At 43.9% G+C, this 22,233-nt stretch overlaps 1 protein-coding gene across 10 annotated transcripts in view; it reads left to right on the top strand.

Moving 5' to 3' along the window:
• The window catches only part of triqk (triple QxxK/R motif containing), a 135,180-nt gene that overhangs the window by 37,539 nt on the left and 75,408 nt on the right, over nt 1-22,233 (top strand). For all 10 annotated transcript variants that reach the window (XM_038809051.1, XM_038809045.1, XM_038809050.1 and 7 more), the window contains one exon: nt 13,293-13,375. In XM_038809051.1, the coding sequence (XP_038664979.1) occupies nt 13,315-13,375 (61 nt within the window). In that variant the 5' untranslated portion in view covers nt 13,293-13,314. The remainder of the gene's footprint in view (nt 1-13,292; nt 13,376-22,233) is intronic.

A 22,233-nucleotide genomic window follows, 5' to 3' on the forward strand; every position in this document is an offset into this window, starting at 1 on the left:
GTTCCTCAGGTAACCGTCTGCGTAGAGTTTGTACATTCTCCTTGTTCCCATGTGGGTTACCTCCGGGTGCTCCGGTTTGCTCCCACAGTCCAAAGATGTGCGGGTGTTAGGTGGATTGGTCATTGCTAAATTGCCTTTCGGGTGGAGCTGCAGGAATAGGGTGGGGAATTGGTCCTAGGTCGGGTGGTCTATCGAAGGGCTGGAGCAGACTTGATGGGCTGAATAGCCCCCTTTTGCACTGTAGGGATTCTATGATTCTATGACAAGTTGATTACAATTGCTTATATTCCTTTCTGAATGTTTTGAACTATGAGGACACATTGGAAAGATACTTGGAAACAAAGATTTAATCAATCTAGGATCAAATAACAGATCCTGGGAAGAAATGGCGCACTTATCAGTATCATACGTCAAGATGGTCAACACTTTGAGCTATAATAGTTTCAAAGGAAAAAGAGGAGGAAAAACTGTCACTCAAATTGTAACAGCACACTTTAATTTGCGCTAAATGTTGATGCATCTTGAGCCATATAAAAAATTCATCAGAGCAGATACGATATGCCAGAGTTTTTCACATTCAAGGTCGCGACGCGAGCAGGTGTCGAGAGGGTCGCGCGCGATCATCCGAGGCATTCCGATTGCGGGAGGAACGCCTAACAGCCGCACCCACCTTGTATAAATGCCGACTGCGACCGACTTTCGAGATTGCCGGCCATCCTGTACATGTGTGCCCCCTCAGCCGGATCTGGCAGAGCGCAGGCCCAGAGTCAGCGCGCTGTCTCAGGGTCAGTTTTTTGAGCAAATGACGAATCTTCCCACCGGAAGCGGCAGTAGAGAGCTGGTCACGCGCCCCATACACTGACGTCATGTGTTCTGGACGCAAAATCACGAGCAGAGATTCCTCCATTGTGGAGCTGCCGTGAGAACTTAAATCGCCAGCTAAAGTCGTCAGCAGAAATGTTACGTTGAATGACAAATTAGAATTAGCCTCTTATATGGTACTTACCGTGTCGCAAAAGATAAATGCCTTACACTGTAGTAGAGAGATTAATCCTTCCTGCAACAATAGACATAATTCGTACAGTCCCAATGACCACAACATGGTACAATTTAAGTTAGTTATGGACAAAGAAATGGACCAGTTGTAAATAAAGGTTATGAATTGGGGAGAGTAGATTTTGGTAAAATAAGGCAGGATCTGGCCAAGGTAGACTGGAACGAGTTACTTGTGGGGAAGAGCAGGGGGGCATTCAAAAAGGAAATGAATGCCCAACAGTTCACTCTAGTGTAATAGGAACGAGTAACAAACCCAGAAAACCATGGATAACCAGAGACATTCAGGATATGATGGGAAGGAGAAGAGAGGCTTTTAGCAAGTACAAGGGAACAAATCAATGGAGGCATTAGTGGAGTACAGAAAATGCAGGATGGATGTTTAAGAAAGCAATCAGGAGAGCAAAGGGAAAGCTCTGGCTGGTAAAAGTAAATAACATCGCAAGATATTTTATGAGTATATCAATGGGAAGAGGATAACCAGGGAAAGAGTCGGGGCAATTAGGGGCCAACAGAGAAATTTGTGGAGGGAGCCAGAGGGCATTGGTAGGGTGTTGAACGACTACTTCATATCTGTCTTCACCCAAGAGATTGAGGTGTTGGCAGGCTTAAAAGTGGACAAATCTCCAGGTCCGGATGAATTGTGTCCCAGTATGCAGTGGCAAGTGAGGGAAGAGATTGCAGGGGCTCTGACCCAAATTTTTAATTCCTCTCTGGCCTCAGGGTAGGTGCCAAAGGACTGGAGAGCAGCTAAAGTGCTAATGTGGTCTCACTATTTAAGAAAGGTTGCAGAGATAAGCCAGGGAACTACAGACCAGTGAGTCTCACATCAGTGGTGGGGAAACTTTAGGAGAAAATTCTGAGGGAGAGAATCTATATCCACTTTGCGGCAAGGTTTGATCAGGAATAGTCAGCAGGGCTTTGTTAGAGGGAGGTCATGCCTAACAAATTTAAGTGAATTTTTTGAGCATGTGTCCAGCTGTGTGTAGATGAGGGTAGTGCAATTGATGTAGTTTACATGGATTTCAGCAAAGCCTTTGACAAGGTCCCACATTGGAGATTTATAAAGAAGGCAAATGCACATGAGATACAGGGGAACTTTATAAGGTCCATTCAAATTTGGCTTGGCTGTAGAAGGCAGAGGATGATGACAGACGGCTGCTTGAATGACTGGAAGCCAGTGTCCAATGGCATACCACAGGGATCTGTGCCGGGTCCCCTATTTGTCATTTATATAAACAACATAGATGACTGTGTGTGTGTGGGGGGGGGGGGGGGGGGGGGTTAGGATAAGTAAGTTTGCAGGTGACACAAAGATTGGCCAGGAGGTTGACTGTCTTGGGTTACAGGATGATAGGGACGGGTTGGTCAAATGGGCAGAAAAGTGGCAGATGGAATTTTACCCTGAAAAGTGTGAGCTGATACAATTTTCAAGGATTAAAGCCGACAAAGAATTATTCAATGAATGGCCTGACACTGGGAAGTTCCGAGGAACAAAGGGACCTCAGCGTGTTTGTCCATAGATCTCTGAAGGCAGATGGGCAGGTTAATAGGGTGGTAAAAAAGGCATATGGGACACATGCCTTTATCCAATGAGGCATAGATTACAAGAACAGGGATGTCATGTTGGGAGTTGTGTCGAACTTTGGTGAGGCCACAGCTGGAGTACTGTGTGCAATTCTGGTCGCCACATTATAGGAAGAATGTGATTGCCCTGGAAGGGGGTGCAGAGGCGATTCACTAGGATGTTACCTGGGATGGAACATTTAAGTCATAAAGAGAAGTTGGATAGGCTTGGGTTGTTTTCACTGGAGCAGGGAAGACTGAGGGGAGACCTCATCAAGGTGTACAAGGTAATGAGGGACATGGACAGGATTAATAGGGAGCAGCTGTTCCCCTTAATTAAAGGGTTAGTTACAAGGGGAAACAAGTGTAAATTGAGGCTTAAGTGGTTCTGGAGGGATTTGAGGAAAAACCTTTTTATTCAGAGGGTGGTGATAGTCTGGAATGCACTGCCTGGGAGGGTGGTGGAGGCAGGTTGCCTCACATCCTTTATAAAGTACGTGGATGAGCACTTGGCACGTCATAAGATTCAAGGTGTGGCCCAAGTGCTAGAAAATGGGATTAGGTAGGCAGGTCCGGTGTTTTTCATCCGTCGGTGTAGACAATGGGCCGAAGGGCCTCTTCTGCACTATACTATTCTGAGATTTTGTGATTCTAGATGAGAGGTTAGCTGAAAAAGTGAAAGGCTTCCCGCTTAGTGATAACACAGTGGCTCGCCGAATTTGTGATATTACTGAGAATTTAGAAGCCCAGTTTATTTCTCGTTTAAAATCAGCACAGGAGTTCTCAATACAACTGGATGAAAGTACAGACATTTCACATTGTGCAACCTTGCTAGTTTACTGTACCAATCCACACGACTTATGAACCATTGAATAGTTAACATGGTTAAAAAGTGTGGGCTCAATAGGGTTCAATGCAGAGGAATCACAAGCGGTGGAGCAGCCAACATGACTGGGAAAAACAGTGGAGTTATAATAAGGAGTAAGGAGGCAGCTGGTCAGGACATTGTTGGGAATCATTGTTCTATTCACCGTGAGGCATTGGCACCGAAAGGAATTTCATCCGATCTTGAAGTGGTGTTGAAAGGAATTGTGAAAGTTGTGAATTCCGTTAAACACAGCACACTCAATACCAGACATTTTTGAGGCATTGTGTTCTGATATGGGGGCCAAGCACACACATTCATTGTTCCACACGGAAGTACATTGGCTGTCAAGCGGTTGGGTGCTTGTCAGAGTTTATGAACTGAGGTATTGAATCCACGCTTTCCTCCTTGAAAAATCATTCCCTCTGGCTGATTCGTTTGCTAATGAAACTTGGATGCTAACTATGTCTTACCTTGCAGACATCATTTCAATTGTAAATGAACTGAACCTCAAATGGGAAGGGAAGGATGATGATTGCTTTCGTCAATGTGAAGAAATCGATGCTTTCCAAAAGTCGTTGAAAGTTTGGCATTTGCGAGTGCAAAGCCAAAACTACATGTTCCCCACACTGCTACGACAGATCGAAGAAAAGATTGTTAGTAAAGGAACTGTCAATAGACTGGCAAGCCTAATTCAGTCACCTCTGGGTGCACTGAACAGTTTTGTTTTCCAGAGCAGAAGTTTCAGATTTTAAAGAGAAGCAGTGGGTGAAAAATCCCTTTGAGTTTGAGACCCCAGGGTCAATTATTAACTTGCAGGTGACTCCAAATGAAGAGACTGAAGTTCTACGCCTCACCTGTGACAGCACATTAAAAACACGCCACAAGTCAATGAGGCTGTCAGCATTCTGGAGTAGCATCTCCGAGGAATATCCAGTGCTGAGTAAAACAAGAATTTTGTTGCTTTTGCCCTTCACGATGACCTACATGTGAGAGGTTGGATTTTCCGTCCACACAAATATGAAGACAGCACAAAGGAGCCAGCTGAACTCTGCACCCGAAATGCGCATAGCCCTCTCCTGTGTACCTGATTGGAGTGAGATCGTGAAGACCAAGCAGGCTCACCTGTTGCATTAAAGATAAGAGAAAATGGTGGGTCGCAAAGGTCGGCCGGTGTGGGTCCCGAAGGATTGCCAGTTGGTAAAAATGGATCTCGGGCAGAAATGTTTGAAAAACACTGCGATATGCCAAACTATGACCTGGTGAAAATGTTATTGTTATGATTAGACAATTGGTCAACAAAACCTCTGTTCATTTGGCGCCTGTCACAAAGCAAAAAATCCTAAAGTGCTTTTAAAGAGGTGATGAATGGACGGAAACCAAGCAGGACTTAAAGATACAATTAAGGGTATTGTTCGAAGGGGCAAAGAAAAGGTAGAAAGAAGTGTAGTAAAGCAGAGGGATTTAAGAAAACCACTATTTGAGTGAAACTAAAGGTAAGTGGATGACCAGTAATCCAGATTTGGAAGAGTTTCAAAAGGTTGTCAGCATTTTAATGTCCTGACCAGCCTCGGGCAGTTTAATGTTTATTTGTAGGCAAGGAGGGAGGCCACCTGACCCTCCCTTTGATCCATCTTGTTTGTTAAAGAAAAATAGTGTTAATATTTCATACATCCATAGGTATAACTATATCGACATAATGAACTTAATGTAGGACACAATGCAGACGGGCTAACTGTCAGTGAATTGGAGTTTATAGGCCACACAAGACCAGAAAGGAAATCATTAGAAAGGTTAAGCCTTAAAGAACAAAGAACAAAAAAAGTACAGCACAGTATTAGGCCCTTTGGCCCTCCAAGCCTGTGCACATCATGATCCCCTACTTAAAAAGAAAACTCCTACCCTTACTCAGTCCGTATCCCTCTATTTCCTCCCTATTCATGTACCCATCGAGATGCCTCTTGAATATTGCCATTGTGCCTGCTTCCACCACATCCTATGGCAGCGCATACCAGGCACCTACCACTGTCTGCGTGAGAAACCTAAACAAGTGTGGATTCATTGGCAATTGGGACGAGATAGCGATAGGCGGGAGGTATATTTAATACATTTCCTAAATATGGTAATTATTGGCAGAATGTAGCTTTTGATCGAATTTTCTCCTTTTTACAAAGTGTTCTTTTCCATTATTTGTGGCAAAGAGCACTGTTTTAAACTTTTTTTAATTTTACATTCAACAGTGTACAAGCTGCAGCAGGTATCTCTTCCCACATGTATGCATTACTCGCTTAAAATAATGCTAAAACTTGTGGATGGCTGTTATACTGCGTTTTTAGATCACTTTCAGAGTGGATGAAGAATATTTCCACCACACAGCAACCATGTGCCTTCATACTCCTGTGTTGCTGCTGTAAAATCTTACAGTATCTTCATTCATACAATAATTATGGCATATTATTACAACTTTCTTCTCATGCATAACAAGGTTTCGGTAAGTGTGAAGCCTCTAGTATATTGATCCAAGATATGATTTTTATTTTGTTGAGGCAATGTTGACACATAAAAATCTTGGGCAGACAATATTTTTAAAAATAGTGATTTTAGTTTTGTATCAGTGAGATTCTTTAAAGAAAAATTTTAAGAGTACACAATTATTTTTTTCTAATTAAGGGGCAATTTATCGTGGCCAATCCACCTACCCTGCACATCTTTTTGAGTTGTGGGGTGAGACCATGCAGACTCGGGGAGAATGTGTAAGCTCCACATGGACAATGACCCGGGGCCTGGATTGAACACGGGCCCTCGGCTGTGAAGCAGCAGTGCTAACCCCCCCCCCCCCCCCCCCCCCCGCCACTGTGCTGCCCCCTATAGTGAGATTCTAAGTATAGGTTATCTGGTATGAATTATGGGTGGGATTCTCCGTCCGCTCAGTGCAGTGGGATTCACCGGTTCTAGTGAATAAGAGCTTTGATGCAGTGCCAAATTCATAGGAACAGGAGTAGGCCATTCATCCCCTCGAGCCTGTCCCTTTATTTAACGAGATCATGACTGATCTGTGACCTAACTCCATATACTTACCTTTGGCTTATAACCCTTAATATATTTGCTTAACAAAAATCTATCTCAGATTTAAAAGTAACAACTGTTCTCGCTCCAAATCTGCTGTTTGGGGCAGAGAGTTCCAAACCTCTCCCACCCTTTGAATGAAGAAGTGCTTTCTAACATCTCTCCTGAATGGTCTAGCCCTAATTTTTAGACTATGCCCCCTAGTTTTAGAATCGTCAACCAATGGAAATAGTTTATCTATCCTGTCTTTCCTTGTTAATATCTTGAATATTTTGATCAGATCACCCCTTAACTTTCTAAATTCTAGCGAAATCAAGTCTAATCTGTCTAATCTCTCCTTGTAACTTAACCCCTTTAACTTTACATAGTAATCTGCTATGTGAGATCTTGTCGAAAGCCTTCCGAAAGTATAAATAAACCACATCCACCCTTTCCCCCTGGTCCTCCCTGGTCAACCATACTAGTTAAATTTTTAAAGGATTCCAGTAGATTTGTCAAGCATGATTTCCCTTTCGTACATCCATGCTGATTTTTTCTGATTATACCACTGCTATCCAAATGTTGTGCTATGAAATCCTTGATAATGAACTCGAGCAACTTCCCTACAACCGACATTCGGCTCACTTGTCTATAGTTCCCTGTTTTCTCTCTACCTCCCTTTTTGAATAGCAGTTTTACATTAACCATCCTCGAATCTGTAGGAACCATTTCAGAGTCCAAAGAATCTTGGAAAATGACCACCAATGGATCTACTATTTTTAGGTCACATCCTTAAATATTCTGGGATAAAGATTATCAGGGCCTGGAGATTTGTCCATCTTCAATCCCATTCATTTCCCCAAATAATTTCTTTACTAATACTGATTTATTTCAGCTCCTCACTGAAACTTGTGTTTCTCAGAATTTCCAGTACATTATTCATGTCTTCCTTTCTGAAGACATAACCAATGTATGAATTTAGTTCCTCAGCCATTTCTTTGTTTCCTGTTATAAATTCCTCAGTTCCTTACTGTAAGGGGCCTATATTCGTTTCTGTCAATCTTCTTCTCTTTACAAACCTGTCGAAACTTTAACAGTCAGTTTTTATGTTCCCGTTAGCTTACTTTCATATTGTATTTTCCCCTTAACCAGTCCCTTGGTTCACCCTTACTGAATGTTAAACTGTTCCCAGTCCTTCAGGTCTATTGCTTTTTCTTGCTGATTTATATGCCTCTTCTTTGAATCTATTGCTATTTCTAATTTCCCTTGTCAACCATGGTTTGGCCATCGTTACCTTTCTACTCTTGTGCCAACTAGGAATAAACAACTTTGGGAGTGCACCTATTCGTTCTCTGAAGGCCTGCCATTGCCTGTCCACTGTCCTTGCAGTAATGTTCCCAGTCCGTCATAGCCAGCTCATGCCTCATACCATCATAGTTACCTTTATTAAGTTCAGGACCCTGGTCTCAGAATCAATTACCTCACTATCCACCTCAAAGAATTCTATCATATTATGGTCACTCATCCCCAAGGGTTCTCTCACAACTAGATTGCCAACTAACCCTTTGCCATTGCACAACACCCAGTCCAAAATGTCCTCTTCCTTGTTGGTTCCTCAATGTATTGGTCCAGAAAATAATCCCGTATACACTCCAGAATTCCTCCTCTATTGTACTGTGACTAATTTGACTCACCCAATCTCTATGCAGATTAAAGTCATTCATAATCACAGATGTGACTTTTCGGGATTGCGGCACGTTATCCTGCTTTTCAGCAGTGCAGAGGCAAAAATAATTGTTCAACGTGTCTATCATTTCCCCATTATTACTGACAATACCTCCATTTTCAGCTTTTGGCCACGCACTTTCCCTTTACATAAATATAAAATTTCTTATTGATTCTCATAACCCCTGCAAGTTTCCTTTCATAATCCCTTTAGAGTAGCTCTTATAAGCTGCTTTGTGATGATTTGCTGGTCTTTGTATCTATCCCATTCGTCCGGATCTGTGCTATGTTTTGCATTTTTGTGAGTCCTTTTGTTTTATGCTGCCTGAACCTCTTTAGTTGTCCATGGCTTGTTTTTGTTTGTGAAGTGGAGCCTTTTCCTCTCAGGGGTATATACTCTCCCTGTATTTCATTAAATATTTCTTTAAATATTTCTTTAAACATTCCCTACTGATCTTCAGTCTTTAGACCCACTAACAGAGCTTCCCAGTTTACCGTGGACAGTCTCTGTCTCATCCCGTTAAAGTCACCCTTACCCAAGCCTAAAATTCTAGTAACTGAATCGTGCTTTTCACTTTCACGCACTACCCTGAGTTCAATTATGTTGTGATCACTATTTGATAAATGTTCACATGCAGCTAGGCTACTAATTAAATTTGGCTCATTACTAAATCTAATATTGCCTGCCCCCTTGTTACACTTAGAACATATTGCTGCAGGAAACTATCCTGGACACATTCCAGAAATTAACTATCTTTCTGACAGGTGCTTATCTGTTTCTCACAATCCCAGTGGAATTTAAAATCCCCCATTAATACTACTTTGCCTTTGCTACACACTTGCCTAATTTCTGCATTTATATAATCGAACACCTCAGAACTGCCACCAGGGAGTCGATACACAACACCCACTGCAACTTTAGATCCTCTTTTGTTCTCACTTCAACCCATGTGGTCTCCACTGGATGCTTTCCCCTCATTATATCCTTCCTCATCATTGAGGTGACAGTATTTCTAATCAGTAAGGCCACTTCACCCCCTCTGCCATCTTCCATATCCCTCCAACAAACTTTATAACCAGCTACATTTAGTTCCCTGTCCCGACCATCCTGCAGCTCTGTCTCCGTAATAGCTACCACAGCATAATCTTCAATTTGCATTTGCACCTGCAGCTTATCTAGTTTATTCCTTACACTCCATCCGTTTGTTCATAGAATTCTTAACTGGGCTATACCCCATGACCTGTCCCTCAGCACTGATGCTTTATTTGCTTGTTTATTATTTTTCTCCTTTGGTTTAACCAGTATAATTCTTGTAGTTTTGTCATTAGCTGCAGTTCCTGAAGTTGGGTTCCTGATATTTCCTTACTCTCTGCCCTTGTTTTGGGAACTTTATTGGCTTTCCCTAATGCCTCTCCCTCCCAATTTGCTACTCTTTGTGACCAGGCTATTTATCCTTTCCACTAGGAATCTGACCCCAGATCGCTTCAGGTGGAGACTGTTGCAATGCTCCGGATCCCTCCTTTTCCAATTTTGATGTCAGTGCCCCATGAAATGGATCCCCTTTTTCCCGCACCATGTGTTTACTTCCCTAATTTTCCCTAAGTCTCCACCTCGCTCAGAGTAGGAGCGGGGCAGACAAGCAACAGAGAATCCCAGCCTATGTTACTGAAAAATTAATGTTTAGTCATGTATTTTTTCACTAATGTTGTGGGGTAGTAATGTAGTATCACTTATAGGGTGCAATCTAACCAAAATAAAACCGAGACCATTCTGGGCAAGATTAGCGGGGTCGTTCCTGGCGCTAACGACCCTGCTATCTAACAGCACTCTGTTTTCATGCCCCGACGGGAAACGCTCCATGAGGCCGCAATTAGCATAATTTCCTGAGCTACGACAAGTGGAGCTTCTCAGTGCAGGTAGAGATCGGGACGCCATTTTTAAATGGCGTCCTCATCTCTCAAACCTCCCCTCCCCTGATGCAAACCCTGGACCCCCCCAAAACTCCAACTCACCTTCAGCCCGCACCCCACCATATTCCAACTGGGCATCCCTGGCAGTTCCATCTGGGCACCCTGGAAGTTCGAGGTTGACACCTGGGTGGCACTGACAGGGTGTCAAGGTGGCACTGCCAGGGGCCAGGCTGGCAGTGCCAAGGTGCTCGGGTGGCACCAACAGTGCCAGGGTGCCACCGTGCCAGGAGGCCAATCATCTGGGCCTCCGATAACCTGGGAGACCCTCTTAGGTACTGTTCTGCCTGGTCCACGTTTGTGGGCACAGTATGAAGTCTTACAAGACCAGGTTAAAGTCCAACAGGTTTGTTTCAAATCACTAGATTTTGGAGCGCTGCTCCTTCATCAGGTGAGTGGGGACCAGTATTGAACAGTGGGGCTCCTCGGTGAGGCAATCAATACCGGGCGGCCGATTGATCTAGCCGATCAGTCCGCGCAGCACGGCTGACTGGATTCTTAAACTCACTTAGCTGTGTGAGACTGGGTCCCACCCATTGGGAGTGGGACCCAGATCGTGACGCTAGATCTTGTGAGGCTAACAGTCATTGGGAATCCCGGGAAGTGACGAGTCTCTACCAGTGACCTGGGATTTACCAGCTGGATTCCATCCCGATTCCCAACAAGGGAGGAAGGGAAGGAGAGGAGCTGCAAATGGGAGGTTGGGGACGGAAGTGGTGCGTCTCTACCAGTGAACGAGAGTATCGGCTGGGGGTGGTAAGAGAGGTCGCTTTAAAATGGTGCCAATCGCTCCCCGTGTTTGCGTGGGTTTCGCCCCCACAATCCAAAGCTGTGCAGGCTAGGTGGATTGGCCACACTAAATTGCCCCTTAATTGGAAAAAATAAATTGGGTACTCTAAATTTATTTTTAAAAAATGATGCCAATCGGTCACACATGCTCCATCAGCCCTGGTGAGAAATGATGCTAAAGCAAATGCTCGCAGACCGGCCCAATTTTTCCGTGATGCTAAAGTGAAAAAACGCAGAATTAGGCAACTTAAAATGGGAACTTACTGTATACATATATACCACACCTTTAACTTCGTAAAATATACCAAGAGCATGAGTGAATAAAGCTTGATAGAGCCACATGAAATAGTACAGCAGATCACCAAAATCCTGGCTAAAGAGTTTTTAAAGAATGTCTGCAAAGAGGAGAGAGAGAGGGTTAAAGAGGTTTAAGGAGGGAATTCCAGACCTGGGGCCGAGGCGACTGTAGGCACCACTGCCAATGGTGGAGTAATTAAAATCAGAGCTAGGCAAGAGCACAGACTTGGAGCGGTGTTGAGAGCTTGATGAGGTGACAGAGTTAGGGAGGATTTTGAAAGCAAGATAGAGAATATTTAAATCAATAGTGCCGGAAGACGAGCAAGATTTGGTCACCGCGTGAATAGGACTTGGTGTGGGCAACACAGATTTAGGTGAGCTTTTGTTTGTGGAGGGTGTAAAATAGGCGCCAGGAGAGTTTTCAGATAGTCATCACCAGTTTTAATAAAAGCAAGGATGAGAGTTTCAGCAGCAGATGAGTTGAGGCAGAGGTGGAGATGGACAATGTTGGGGAGTTGGAAGCAGGCGGTTTTTGTGAGGTCACCAATACATGGTCAGAAGCTCACCGAATACGACACCAAGGTTGCCAACAAAATCTACCCCACAGACTAGTCAAGCAACAGCCTGACTTCGTCATACTAAGATTCGGTCTCAGCCAGAGAGAAGGATGGAAAATCAGTGACTCGGGAATGGAGTTTGTATTAGGAACAATGGAGAATAGCTCCGGTTTGACCTTTTATAAACTTGAACTCATTCAAGTCTCTACTTCCCGCCCGTACCATAATTTGTACCAAATTCATTTACCGATCATTCTGTGCTCACTGACCTGGATTGACTATCCATCTGGCAATTCCTTAATTTTAAAAATCTCATCTTTACAAATCTCTCCAAAGCCTTGCCATCTCTGTGAACCTCCAATATTGGAGAAACCTTTTACTAACTCAATATTGAATGTCAGACAAACAATGTGACAAATTTAGAGCTGGTGGAGGTGAGGGACATCTGAACCTCGGGTAATGCAACGATCCGTTCCCTCATGCATCAAGACCAGGTCAACAAACAAGCTTTAACTGAGAAGTAGCTTGTGTGATGCCATGGCCATCTCCAGTAAGGGAGAATGTAACTATCTCCCCTTGACAATTAGTGGCTAGAATTGAATCAGCTACCATGACCACTGACTGGATATTTTGACTGGTGTATCCATATAACTACTGTGGCTACGTGAGTAGATCAGAGGTTCCAAATTCTGTGGCGACGAACCTACTCCCAACTCCTCAAAGCCTCCCTACCTCCAACAAGGCACAGACCAGTTGTGTGATGGAGTACTCTTCACTTACTTGGATGAGTGCAGATCAAGCAACACCCAGGAAGCTCAGTATCATCCAGGATAAAGCAGCCCGCTGGATTAGAAACCAGCCACTCCTTGTAGCATGCAGCCCTTCCACCACCAGCAGCAGATTATGGCTGCAATGTCTACCATTCACAAGAGGCATTGTAACAACTCTCCAATTATTCTTCAACTGCACTTCTCAAATCAGCGATCTCTATCTTGAAGGACGAGTTCAGCAGCTGCTGAGGAGTACCATGCTTTACAGTTACCTCAATGTTATTGGGTCAATATCCTGGACTTCCTTACCTAACATCATTGTGTGAGCACCTTAACATAGACTGCAGCCACCTAAGGAGGCTGCGCACCACAACCTTCTTGAAGACAATTATGGATATGCATTAAATGGTGGCCTTGATAGCAGCACCCACATCCCGTAGATCAATCAAAAATGTTTATAAAGAAGAATTAGGTCCCACCTGGATTATTACAAAATACGGAGATGAACATCTTTGGGTTCCCATGCAAAGTGTTTATAAACTGTCAATTCACGCAATAGAGTTGTGAATCAACAGATTAATTATTTATAGTCATGATTCAAACATTTGAAGTATATTTTTGAAAATATCTCCTGATCACAATCTTCTTAATTTGTAGATATTCTGTTGCAACATTGAAAATGGGAAGGAAAGATGCCAGTGCCTCTAAAATCCCAATCGACCACTACCGGAAACAAATAGGTATTACTTTTAATCCTTTGAATGTTATATCTTATTGCAGATTGTGAAATAATTATGTAAGTTATAACCACTAATTTTATAAAAACAACATTTTGCTGAAGGCAAAGACAAGGCATTTATTACATATTTATTTGAAACATTATTTAGCAACATTTTAAAGCTTTAGACCAGGCTTCATTTGGAATAGCTACCTTACAGTTTATGTTTACAGTTTGGGGGACGTGTGGCGATTGAGCTAATGTCACTGGACCAAAATCCAGTGTCTGGGGATATGGGACGGGATTCTGCAGCCCCCCAGCCGCATATTTCATGGTGGTGCACTGTTCGCTGACAACGGGATTCGCTGCTCCTGCTGCTTGTCAATGGAATTTCCTATTGACGCCACCCCACTGTGCAGGGGGGGGGGGGGGGTTGCTGCTGGTGGGAAATGAGAATTCCGGCCATGGTTTCAGATTCCGGCCAATGTTTCAGATCCCACCATGGCAGCTGGTTGAATTTAGATTCAATTAATTAATGAAAAAGGAATTAAAAACGAGACCCAGTAATTCTGACCATGAAATTGTCATAAAAACTCATCTGGATCACTATTGTCCTTTAGGGAAGGAAACCTGCTGTGCTGACCTGCTTTGGTCTAGATGTAACTCCAAACCCACAGGAATGTGATTGAGTTTTAATTGCCCTCTGAAATGGCCCAGTGAGCTACTTGGATGTACCAAACCACAAGAAAATAGTCAAAAAGGAATGAAACCAGACAGACCGCTCAGCATCAGGACTAGACACCAGAAACAACAATGGCTCAACTGCGCTCTTGACCCTGCAAAGTTCTCCTTCCTAAAATATGGGGGCTTGTACCAAAATCTACCTCACAGACTAGTCAATCAACAGCCTGACATAGTCATACTAAATGAAACATATCTTCCAGATAATGTCCTGGACATCACCATCCCTGGATATATCCTGTTCCATCACAGGATAGACGTACAGGCACAATACAGAGTTGCAAGGGAGTTGTCCTGGAGTCCTTAACGTTGGTTCCAGACCCCCATGATGTCTCATGCCATCAGGTTGAACATGGGCAAGGAAACGTCCAGCTGATTATCACCCTTAGTGCTTCTTCCAAGTGGTGTTCAACATGGAGTAGTACAGATGCATGGATTCACCAGCTGAGGGGGTGCAACATGACCCAGACACTACTCAGGCTTGGGCTGACAAGTGGCAAGTAATAATTGCACCACAAGTGCCAGCCAATGACCATCTCCATCAAGAGAAAATCTAACCCGTAACATTTTCAGTGGTATTGCTGAATTCATTGCTGTCAACATCCTGAGGGTTACCATTGATCAGAAACTTTGCTGGATCAGCTGTATAAACACTGGGCGAGATTCTCCGCAAATGCGGAGAATCGTAAAGGCTGCCGTGGGACAGGCCGTGACCCACGGCAGCCTTCACGCCCACATCCGGGGCTGATTCGTCAAGGCCGCACGTCAAGCATCATGTCGGCCGCACATGCGCAGGTTGGACAACGCCAACCCGCACATGCGCAATTGCCGTCTTTTCCCTCAGCCGCCCCGCAAGACATGGCGGCTTGATCATGCGGGGCGGCGGAGGGAAAAGAGTGCGTCCGTTACGGACGCAAGGCCCGCGATCGGTGCCCGTGGTACTGCCATGCCAATCGGGTCTTGGGGCATCTGCCGCCCGTTTCACGACGGCAGCGAGCAGGAGTGTTTGCTGCCGTGTTGAATCGGGCATGAAGGCCCGGCCGCTCGGCCCATCGGCCTCGGAGAATCGCCGCTCGCCGTAAAAACGGCGTGCGGCGATTCATGGCGTGGGTCGGCCGTTGGGAGGGGGGGGGAAGAGAATGGCGGGAGGGCGTGAAAAATGTCGGGAGGCCCTCCCGCTATTCTCCCACCCGGCGTGGGGGGCAGAGAATCACGCCCACTGTGTCTGCAAGAGCAGGTTAGAGGTTGAGAATTCTGTGGACAGCAACTCACCTTCTGGCTCTCAATGCCTGTTTACTGTCTACAAAGGCAAAATCAGGAGTAAGATACAATGCACTACACTTGCCTGGATGACTGCAGCTCCAATAACACTCAAGAAGATGAACAATATCCAGGACAAAGCATCCTGCTTGATTCACACCAGTGTACAATGGCATTATTGTGTACCACATATAAGATGCGCTGTGGCAACTCACCTTTGATAGCATTTTCCAAACGCTTGACCTCTACCACCCAAAAGGACATGGGAACACTACTACTTGCAAGTTTGCTTCCGAGCTACATGTCATTCTGGCTTGCAACAATTCTGTTGTCCCTTCAAAGTGTTGAAATCCTGGAATTCCCTTCCTAACAGCATTGCGGGCGTATTTGCACCACATCAACTGTAGCAGTTCAAGATGGTGGCTCACCACCACATCCTTGAAGACAATTGGGGATGGGCAACAAATGCTGACCTAGCCAATAGCGGCCACATCCTGTGAAAGGATTTTTAAAATTACTGGCGATCTGGGCCCAAATTCTGCCCAAAATTGCATTCGTTTTGAGAAGTGCCTTTTTTCCCATCAAGTTTTACTCAAACTAATTTGCATGACAACGAACATAAAATTTGCCACATAACCAGTATAGTCAGACAGAATTTTACAACATATTTTTCAAGCAAAGGTTTTATGATAAAATTTACCTTTGATATATTCAAAAATTGTAACTTGATGCACTTGAATTAAAACAGCTGAAAATTGATTTATCTCAAAAAACATATTAATCAGTGTCTAGTCCATCACTTGTGAGTAACTCATACTAATTAACTAAAAATGACCGAAGCTATGCAGATCCATTTGCTAGTTCGTCCGAGAGCTTTTGTGTGGACCGCTGCCTGATGGTCTTGTGGCCAACCTTTTACATGAGAAAGAGGTAGTATGACATGATCCAACTGCCTGCAGCATCGTCCAGCAACATGACCAGATGTATTTTTTTGCAACAATGAGGGCAGGTAGAACCTCAGCACATAGTGCCATTTGGTATTTGCGTTCCAAAGGTCCATGCAAAGCTTGATACCATCGTGCATAAAGTAGACATCGGGATGAGGACAGAATTGGCTGTATTTTCCCCCCTTTTATCTAGAGATTTGTATATTTTAGGCAATCTGTGGTCTCTCTATTGAAACCATAAGCTTCATAGGATGAGCTTCGGAACTTTGGCTTTCACAGGACCTTCTATTGCCTTAATAATAGCTTGTGCCCTCCTCCAACCAATGGCCTTCAAAAATTGCCCCTAAGTGGGATCATGCGGGCCTGTCTGCCCGCTGTTCCACTTGTGCAGCTGTTTTAAAAATCGGTCCAACATTTGAGGTCAGTGACTCTTCATTGGAACTGATAATGCTTAGAGATGTAGCAGTTTTTAAGCAAGGTAGAAACTCGCAAGGGCCAATCAGTTAAAGAACAAAAAGATCTGTGATAGGGTAGAAGCCAGGAGAGATTAATGACAAAATTGATAATAGTGAGAAGCAAAAAGAGGCGGAATGGAACATACAGAAAAACAAAAAAGGTGTCACGAAGAGGTCTAAATGGGGAACGTACGACTACCACCAACAGCTGCCACCTAACAAAAGGTGCCGAGGTTGCGATTGGCAATTGTTGAATTCGGTGTTGAGTTCAGAAGAGTGCAAAGTGAACATTCTGTGGAGGCTGAGAATGAGACCACATGCTTCTGTCACCAAGTTTTGTGCCCATCCCTATTGTGTTGCAGAAAAGGGAACACTTTATTCTAAAAGCTTGGCTTCTCTAACTGGCGGCATTGCCATCTGGTGTGTAGTTATACCGTGATTACTGGCAGTGGATACAATTGTGCAGATCACCATGCTGTTGTTTCTTTATGAAGGCCACGGTTCTCAATTAATAACTATCTTCCTTGGTAAGTAGGATCTCTCTGCCACCTATGTCCAATACCACATTAAGCCCTCTCACTTGTAACACTGACTTGCTGTCTGTTTTTCTGATGAGTCTGGGGTTCTTCCAACTTGGTTTAAATCTCTAAGCAGATGGAGTTGATGTAGCTAGATTAGCAGTGCAAAACTCACAATTCTTTGTACTGGTAAACTATGAGCTTTCATCTGGTTCAATTCCAGCATTATCCTTGGGATTTCTAAAACTTGGCTGTTGATTACCTGTATTTAAGGGTATCTGAGCTCGGATAGGTCGGAAATGACCCTACAGTGACAGAATGTGCACTTCACATCTGGCGAACAGAAACTTCAGTCACATAAATTTCTAAATAGTTTAACTTGGACACACTTGAGCACAGCTTGGTATCCCAGCATTTCGTCCTTTCCGACATTCCAACTAGTGCCCTTTCTAAATATCAGCTTGCTCATAATACAGCTGCCCAAATTCTACCCATTTTTCCCATCTCTCCCTCACTGATTTATATTGCCTCCCTGTCTCCCAACAGAATTGAGTTTAAATCCTTGTCCTCATTCTATGCTTCTCAGATTGTGAACGCAAAAGCTTATGGAGGATTAAACCTGCACCATCCGTGGTTGCAGTGCAATGTCTCATGTCTCCACTTAACATCTGTTTACTTTGTTGATAATGATTATGTTTATTTGTATATTTTTAGATATGTGAGTGCTCATGTGCAAACAAAAGATTGCTTAAGTACATCCTGTGCTATACTGCCATACCAAGGGGAATATACTGGCATGGATTGAGAACTGGTTAACAGACAGGAAACAGAGACTAGGAATAAATGGGTCATTCAAAGGTTGGCAGTCTGACTAGTTGAGCACCACAAGAATCAGTGCTTGGACCCCAAGGGTGTCATTCACGAGTCACTGAAAGCTAACATGCAGGTACAGCAAGCAATTCAGAAGGCAAATGGTACATTGGCCTTTATTACAAGAAGATTAGAGTGTCGGTGTAGAAGTGCTTTACATAGATACATCGAACTTAGGAGCAGGAGGAGGCCTTTTGGCCCTTTGAGCCTGCTCCACCATTCATCACGATCATGGCTGATCATCCAACTCAATAGCCTAATCCTGCTTTCTCCCCGTAGCCTTTGATCCCATTCTCCTCAAGTGCTATATGCAGCTGCCTCTTGAAGATATTCAAAGTTTTAGCATCAACTACTTCCTGTGGTAATGAATTGCACAGACTCACCACTCTTTGTGTTAAGTGTCTCCTTATCTCTGTCTGAAATGGTTTACCCTGAATCCTCAGGCTGTGACCCCTGGTTCTGGACATACCCATCATTGGTAACATCGTCCCTGCATCTACCCTGTCTAGTCCTGTTAGAATTTTATAAGTCTCTCTGAGATCCCCCCTCATTCTTCTGAACTCCAGTGAGAACAATCCCAACCTAGTTACTCTCTCCTCATATGACAGTCCCACCATCCCTGGAATCAGTCTAGTAAACCTTCGCTGCATTCCCTCGAGAGCAAGAACATCCTTCCTCAGAGAAGGAGACCAAAACTGCACACAGTATTCCAAGTGTGGGGTCTGGTTTAGCACAGGGCTAAATCACTGGCTTTTAAAGCAGACCAAGGCAGGCCAGCAGCACGGTTCAATTCCCGTACCAGCCTCCCCGAACAGGCGCCGGAATGTGGCGACTAGGGGCTTTTCACAGTAAATTCATTTGAAGCCTACTTGTGACAATAAGCGGTTTTCATTGTTCACCCAAGCACTATACAATTGCAGCAACACATCCCTTCTTCTATATCAACCTCTTACAATGAAGGCCAACATACCATTAGCCTTCTTTACTGCCTACTGCACCTGCATGCTTACCTTCAGCGAATGGTGCACAAGGACACCCAGGTCCCGCTGCGCACTCTCCTCTCCCAATTTACAACCATTTAAGTAGTAATCTGCCTTCCTGCTTTTGCTTCCAAAATGAATAACCTCACACTTATCCAAATTATACTGCATCTGCCATTGGTTTGCCCACTCGCCCAACCTGTCCAGATCTTGCTGTAGGATCCCTGCACCCTTGTCACAATTCACCCTCCCTTTGCAATATAATTTTAGTGCAGAATTATACAAAGCCTTAGTGAGACCTCACCTGGAATATTGTCTGCAGTTTTGCTCCCCTTATCCATTGAATCCATAGAATCCCCACAATGCAGAAGGGACGATTCGGCGCATCGAGTCTGCACCGACCTTCCGAAAGAGCACTCTACCTAGGCCCACTGTCCCGCTACATCCCAGTAACTCTGCATATTGATCATGGCCAATCCACCTAACCTGCACATCTTTGGACTGTGGGAGGAAACCAGAGCACCCGGAGGAAACCCACGCAGACACGGGGGGAATGTACAAATTCCACACATACAGTCACCCAAGGCCAGAATCGAACCTGGCACCCTGGTGCTATGAGGCAACAGTGCTAACCACTGTGCCACCATTCCGCCCTTCTAAGGAAAGATATACTTGTCATAGAGGGAGTGCAACAAATGTTCAGTAAATTAATTCCATGCAAGGAGGGATTGTCCAATGAGGAACGATTAAATAGCCTTTATTCTTTGGTGTTTGAGAGATTGAGAGGTGATCTCATTCAAACCTACAAAATTCTTACAAGCCTCGATAGGGTAGATGTTGGAAGGATATTTTTCTTGGCTGGGGATCCTAGAACCAGAGGACACAGCCTTAGAATAAGGAGGAGGTGATTTAGTACTGAGATAAGGAGGAATTTCTTCGCTCGGAGAGTGATGAATATTTTGAATTCTCTGTACTAGTGGGGCTATGCAGGCGAAGTTGTTGAGAGTATGCTCAAGGCTGAGAGTGATAGGTTTCTACATATTAAAAACATCAAGGGATGCAAAGTGCAGGAAAATGGTATTGAAGTAGACGATCGGCCATAATCTAGTTAAATGATGGAGTGGGTTTGAAGGGCTGATGTACTTCAGGTGTAAAATGCGAATTACACGATAACCATAACTTTTTCTTTTTAATCATTCTGTTTTGTGAATTCATCCCATTTTTGCTTCTCGGCTGCATGACAATAGTTTACTTTTCCTGCTGCATGTGACAGACCTGATAACTGATTTACTGTAACAAAATTAACCAGAAATAATTCTTATAAAAATATACAAAATAATGAATGTACTGTTAAATGCCTGACATCTTCCTATTATATTAATTGATAGTTTATCACAGTAACTAGAGCTATGCTCCAAATCAGTTGTAGAACATGAATAACACAAGTAAATGATTGTATTTACTTGCTGAGCGTAACAGATGAGTCTGATCAATACAGGCCAATCAGTCGAACATTAATGTTGGGGAAACTACGAGAGACCATTGGCAAGAACAAAATTAATTCTCATTGGGAGAAGAATGTGTTAATAAGAAACAGCCAGCACGAATTTATGAAGGACAAATTGTGCCTGACTAATCTAATTGAGTTCTCTGATGAAGTAACAGAGAAAGTCGAAAGGTTAAAGAACATGAGAACTAGGAGCAGGAGTAGGCCATCTGGCCCCTCGAGCTTGCTCCGCCATTCAATGAGATCATGGCTGATCTTTTGTGGACTCAGCTCCACTTTCTGGCCCGAACACCATGACCCTTAATCCCTTTATTCTTCAAAAAACTATCTATTTTTATCTTTAAAACATTTAATGAAGGAGCCTCAGCTGCTTCACTGGGCAAGGAATTCCATAAATTCACAACCCTTTGGGTGAAGAAGTTCCTCCTAAACTCAGTCCTAAATCTACTTCCCCTCATTTTGAGGCTATGCCTCCTTGTTCTGCTTTCACCCGTCAGTGAAAACAACCTGCCCGCATCTATCCTATCTATTCCCTTCATAATTTTATATGTTTCTGTAAGATCCCCCCTCATCCTTCTAAATTCCAACGTGTACAGTCCCAGTGTACTCAATCTCTCCTCATAATCCAACCCCTTCAGCTCTGGGATTAACCCACTGAATCTCCTCTGCACACCCTTCAGTGCCAGTGCGTCCTTTCTCAGGTAAGGAGACCAAAACTGAACACAATACTCCAGGTGTGGCCTCACTAACACCTTATACAATTGCAGCATAACCTCCCGGGTCTTAAACTCCATCCCTCCAGCAATAAAGGACAAAATTCCATTTGCCTACTTAATCACCTGTTGCACCTGTAAACCAACTTTTTGCGACTCATGCACTAGCACACCCAGGTCTCTCTGTACAGCAGCATGTTTTAATATTTTATCATTTAAATAATAATCCCTTTTGCTGTCATTCCTACCAAAATGGATAACCTCACATTTGTCAACATTGTATTCCACCTGCCAGACCCTAGCTCATTCACTTAACCTATCCAAATCTCTCTGCAGACTTCCAGTATCCTCTGCACGTTTTGCTTTACCACTCATCTTAGTGTCATCTGCAAACTTGGACACATTGCCCTTGGTCCCCAACTCCAAATCATCTACGTAAATTGTGAACAATTGTGGGCCCTACACTGATCCCTGAGGGACACCACTAGCTACAGATTGCCAACCAGAGAAACACCCATTAATTCCCACTCTTTGCTTTCTATTAATTAACCAATCATCTATCCATGCTACTACTTTACCCTTAATGCCATGCATCTTTATCTTATGCAGCAACCTTTTGTGTGGCACCTTGTCAAAGGCTTTCTGGAAATCCAGATATACCACATCCATTGGCTCCCCGTTATCTACCGCACTGGTAATGTTCTCAAAAAATTCCACTAAATTAGTTCGGCATGACCTGTTCTTTATGAACCCATGGTGCGTCTGCCCAATGGGACAATTTCCATCCAGATGCCTCGCTATTTCTTCCTTGATGACAGATTCCAGCATCTTCCCTACTACCGAAGTTAAGCTCACTGGCCTATAATTACCTGCTTTCTGCCTACCTCCT

Source organism: Scyliorhinus canicula, chromosome 10, assembly GCF_902713615.1.
Source record: "Scyliorhinus canicula chromosome 10, sScyCan1.1, whole genome shotgun sequence".
Taxonomy (NCBI): Eukaryota; Metazoa; Chordata; class Chondrichthyes; order Carcharhiniformes; family Scyliorhinidae; genus Scyliorhinus; species Scyliorhinus canicula.